Raw genomic sequence first — 5,705 nt, forward strand, 5'->3', positions numbered from 1 at the left:
TAATTAATAAATATAAAATAAAAACACTTTAAATTCAACCAGCAATTATTCTGCATATCTTTTAGACAAAGATTATTGTACAACTAGAGGTTTTTAACAAAAAAATAATGTTATATATTTAATTTTTTTGTTAATTAAATTTAGTCAAATTGGTCTAACATAACAAAAATTAATTATAACTAATATTATTTTAAGATTTATTGTTTAACTTAATTGAATTTGATTTATCAAAAAATTTAGATGTGTAATATTACTCTTAATAAAAATCCCATTTCTCAAACACGTTGAGCACAATCGGTTTTTTTTATTCACTGAGATTGATTGCATGTGTTTATGACAAAACATTAATTTATGGTAAAATAATGGTAGGGTTGTTCCAAGGTTTTAGATCTTTTTGCTGTTATACAAGTTTTGCTCCGTCATTATTATTGTTCTAAACAAGTTGGTTGTTTTTTTTCTTCCTAAACAGTTATTATACCAAAATTGGACGCGCATCCTTTTGGTTTAAATTAGGGTGCGTTTCAGATTTTAGTTATTATCTTAGTCTTTGCTATGTTGAATTGGGAGATACAGTAAAAAAATAAAAAACAAAATTATTTAGCAAATTTTTTTATTTATAACACCTGTTTTTAGGTCTGCTCATTTGGAGTTATGAATTTTTCTCATACTTAAAAAAAAAAATCCATGATGATCCATTTTGACTTAAACATATATTGTTTAGGGTATTGCTACATGACCATTTAAAGTTGAATACTAAAACAAATAACTTTTATTGGTGGAAAAAATATATATATTTGACAACAAACAAGAAGGTTCAACTTCCTTATTTTAATTTTCATTGAAGTTCTGTGGCTATTTTGTATTTTGAAGATATATTTTAATAGTATAATAATAATTTTTTTAAGCTTTTAATATTTTCAATAACTTTATGTAAAATGTTTTTTTTATGTTGCTCTTAAAATGTATTTTTGGAATATATATTAACAAGATTCAAAAACATAATTGAGATATTTGTCTTATTTTTTGCTTTTTGTTCTCCCATCACCTTTTTTAGCCAAATGTTTTACCCACATATCTTATGTTAATAAAAAAAATATTAGTTCTTCAATTAAGGTTTACTTTCTCCATATTAGCATTCCCCGAATACTGATTTGGTCCATAAAAAGTAAATAGTATAATATTTTTGAATAATAATTAAAAAATAATTATTTTAAATCATAAATTATTACTATTTTGTAAAATTTAAAAAGAATTCTAAAATTAATGTTCGAGTTTAAATTATGTTATATCACGATAAATTGGGCAATTAAAAAAAATAAAGAATTCATATAAATCTAAACCGTTTATACGAATGTAAAAAAATATATGATCAAAATTTATTCATATAACAAGGAATGAAAGACTCGGTGTTCCTTGAAAAAGATATGGTCAAAATGACATGCTATTATTAGAGGTAATAAATAATAAATAAAGTAACATTCATTAAAATATGTACAGTCTATTTAAAAATTAAAAAAAAAATTAACCTGATCATTAAACATAATAAAGTAAACAGTTAACAATAAGTGTTGAGTAGGATGATGGGTGAATTCACCATTTGATAATAAGAAAAATACAATAAACGCATTAAATTTGTTCCGTTCATATAAAATGAAATCTAAGGCTCTCGAGAAAAGAGCAAACATATCTACTGAAGCAACAGACGAAAAAAAGAAAAGTTTGTATGCTGAAACAACTCGTGCTAGCATCTAATAATAAATAATAAATAAGAAAAGAATGAATGTTGCTATGCTTTCTTCTGCAAATTGTTTGTTTCAATCAACTCTTTAAGATCCTTAAGGATGGTAGGCTTTGATCGAACATCATGCTGATTTGTCAAAGTTGTAACAAAGTCTTTAGGGACAAAGCACAGTTCCTCAGAATAAAGCTTCTCTTGAACAAAGGGAGAAGTAACAAGAGCACATAGATCTTCACTTGGAGGAGCAACCTCATTTTCTTTCTGCAACCATTATTATTATAGCAAAATATGATAAGCAGAAATGTTTGAACAAACGCAATTAAAACTTATAAAAAAAGGAAGAGTGTTGGATACACACAAGCGCTCAGTCCATTATTTCTAATTGCACTTCTCATTAATTAAATTGCTAAAATTATTGTTTTTAATTGGTGGACCACTTCTCTAATATATAGTTCAGAAAAAAATATTAAAAAACCTCTTGCAATTACCCAAAATAAATAATAGAAAAGAGGCAGTTACATGTTAAACAGATAGATAAGTAGCTCATTTTTTTAATCTCTCAATTTATAATTCTTGTTCCTAAAGTTTCTCTTGTTGTGTTGACCAAATCCTCCCATTCAAATAACTGTTTCCTTAAAATTCTATTTCACTTTCTCTCTCTTTGTATCTCTATCTCATATAACTAATCATATGTATGCAATAATAACATGTATTTATTCTTGAGGAGCAATGTCGAGTTCATGTAGAATTAATCTTCGGTTATTCTACTTTGTTTAAAAAATAAAACATTTTAAATTCAAACAGAAATTATATGGACAAGTGAGGGACAAGCAAAAGATTCTAAACCATTAATATCTAATATAGTCACCCAAAAAAACCATTAATATCTAATATGTAATTAATCATTGATTTCAAATAACTTTAAACATTAGAGGTGATAAAAGAAATTCATGAGTAAATAACATACAAATAATTTCTCCAAAAATAATATTTGGATACTCACAATTAATCCAACCTTAAACAATGAAGAAAAGGAACGAACAAAAATTAAAGCAGCACTGTAGAAGAGTACATGAAGTTGCAACATTAAATATAAAAGAGAAAAACCCAAATCAGTCCCTGACAATTACCTCGAAAGACAACGAGGCCCTGACAAAAAAAACCCCAATCCGGCCCCTAACAAAAAAAATAAACCCAACCCGGCCCCTGACAATTACTTCGAAAGGACAACGAGGTCCTTGTGCCAAAAAAAAAAATAACATTTATTTTTTTTGGCACAGGGGCTAATCTGTCCCAAAAAAAATTTATCAGGGGCCGGATTGGGTGTTTTTTTTCTTGGGAGCCTCGTTGTCCTTTCGAGATAATTGTCAGGGGCCGGATGGGGTATTCGATCAATATAAAACTTAATTCTAAACAAAAAATTTCTTCGGCCTAATTCTTAATTATAAAAATTATCTAAACAAAAAATTTTAAAGAAAATATATTAAAAAAGATATAAACATCAGACTACGGTAATATTACAGTCATCCAAAAAACACTATTATGGATGCATGTAACAAATAATAATAATAATAATAATAATAATAATAATAATAATAATAATATAATAATAATAATAAAAGAAGCAGTTACCTGGAGTGTGTTCATTAGTTGAAGCATACCAACTTGAGTTTGAAGGTACTTCACATATCTAGAAGCTGCATGGAGCATCTCAGCTGTGTTCATCTTTGGTCCACCTGGAACCAACTTTCCAAGTTCTTGTGTCTTCTCTGTGATTCTCCTTCTTCTCTCTCTTGCCGCTATGCTCTGTGCAGAAATAGTTCTCTCATTATCTTTTTTCTCGCTCTCATTATTAATTCCCACACAAAAACCATTGCGTACAACTTCAGGAACCATGAAGTCTGATGACGGTGCTGCTACTGCTGCAGGTAATAGTAATTCTTCTGCTAATGCTGCTTCTTCTGATGGTAATAAGGAAGATGAATTCAGTATAAACCCATCAAATAAACTGGGCGATGCATACTCCTTGAGTGGAGGAGAGAGTTGGAGTTCCTCATCCTCATGAAAATACTTTTGGCGTTTGGGACATGAAAGAAGGGTGTTAACATTAGAATATTCAGTCTGAAAGAGATCATTGGGTGAGATAAAGGAGTTATGAGAAGAAGTGCAATCAGGACCAAGTAGTTGATGAGAAGACAAAATTTCAGTATGGAAAAATTCATTATTAAGGTCAAAATAAGGGTCAAAGAAAAAGTTGTTAGGAAACGAGCCTTCTTGGTTGTGTTGGTGGTAATAATGGTCAAGTGTAAGTTCTTCTGGTGCAGTTAGTTCATGAAAATTGGTGGTAAAATTATCTGACATTAATGAATTTTGAAGTGCATCTCCATTCAAGTACGTACTCAGTGCCATTGAAAATAGTAATAGAAAAACAAAAGGTAAAACCTGAAATGATAGTAAAGTTGAATTAGTGTAATGGAATAGTAAAATAGAAAATCAGTGTAGCATTTAATTAACTACTCTCCTCTACTGTGTACATGAGAATGTCCAAGTTAATGGTTAAGCTAAAGCTCAAATAAATACATGCTACTAAGTGAAAATAAAAATCTTTCTATATAATGACAGAAAAATGACAAAAGAATCTTAGTTTGAAAGCTACAAAATCTTTTAAGGTACCTTTTCTCCACTTGGAAAGCTACAGAATCTTTGGAGAGAAAGAGAGAGAAAAGAGAGTAATAAGACTATGGAAGACTTATACAAGAAGTACAGTAGAGCTGTATGTAAAAATGATAGTTACATGTGAATACATAAACTGACTCTTATGCTCCTTCCTAGTGTGCTACTTTGTGGGTTCAGATTTTCTAGGAGAAGTTACAAAGGCAGTTACATTTCTATTTTTTTTTATTTTATGATTTTTTTCCATCACTTACTATGCTATTAATCATATAGATGATTATAACATATATTATTTATGTATGTTATCTATTAATTTCTTTTGCCATCAAGATATTAAGTTTGATATCAAAATTATTTGTTAAAAATTGAAAAAATGTCATATTAATAAATTTTATATGGATTATTTTCATAAATTATTATATACCATCAATTAAATGAAAGAATAAATTAACAAACATTATTAATGTATCACTAAATTATATTAAAGACAACGATAATAAGAAATACTAATTAAAGTTTTAATATTTAAAATATATCTTTTATTATGTATATCTATATAAAAATATTTGTTAAAAAACATTGGTTAACTATCTTCACTAAACTAATTAATTACATGTTTATTATAATTATACTTATTTAACAAATAAATATAAAGGTAGACTAATAGGCACCATAAGTGCATGATAATACAATAATATTTTATTAATTTTTTTTTTAAATTCTGTTTCACTTAATTTTTTTCTAATAGTTAGGTGCCAAATATGTAATTTATAGATGTTTCATAATTAATTTTTTTTTTTACCAAAAGATAGGAGACTCGAACCCGCAACCTCTTAATTGAGTATGGAGAGACTATGCGCGACCTCTTAATTGAATATAGGGAGTCTATGCCATTTGAGATATAACTCCTTGGCAGTTTCTTTTGCTTGTTAATGTTGAGTTTAAACAATATATAATTATCGAAAAAAGTATTCGTATGAATTATTGTTCATAATTAATTTATCGTATATGCGCGACCTCTTAATTGAATATAGGGAGTCTATGCCATTTGAGCTATAACTCCTTGGCAGTTTCTTTTGCTTGTTAATGTTGAGTTTAAACAATATATAATTATCGGAAAAAGTATTCATATGACTTATTGTTCATAATTAATTTATCGTATATTTTGAAAATACATTTAATTCTTATTTCAAAAATAATTATAATAATTTTTTTCTAAGTATATAATATAAAATATTTACTTCAAAAAATAGGTACTAATGTTTCATAATTATTATTATTTTAGACGAACTTA

The 5,705-nt window shown here is 27.4% G+C and overlaps 1 protein-coding gene across 1 annotated transcript; it reads right to left on the bottom strand.

The window, feature by feature from the left end:
• Nucleotides 1-1,786: 1,786 nt before the first annotated feature.
• On the bottom strand, nt 1,787-4,147 carry LOC112770158 (transcription factor bHLH53-like). Its single transcript, XM_025814571.1, has 2 exons — nt 3,371-4,147; nt 1,787-1,999 (listed from the first exon to the last, which is right to left on the bottom strand). The coding sequence occupies exons 1-2, from the start codon at nt 4,145-4,147 to the stop codon at nt 1,787-1,789; spliced, it is 990 nt and encodes a 329-aa protein (XP_025670356.1).
• Between the last annotated feature and the right edge of the window lie 1,558 nt (nt 4,148-5,705).

Source organism: Arachis hypogaea, chromosome 18 (assembly GCF_003086295.3).
Source record: "Arachis hypogaea cultivar Tifrunner chromosome 18, arahy.Tifrunner.gnm2.J5K5, whole genome shotgun sequence".
Classification (NCBI taxonomy): Eukaryota; Viridiplantae; Streptophyta; class Magnoliopsida; order Fabales; family Fabaceae; genus Arachis; species Arachis hypogaea.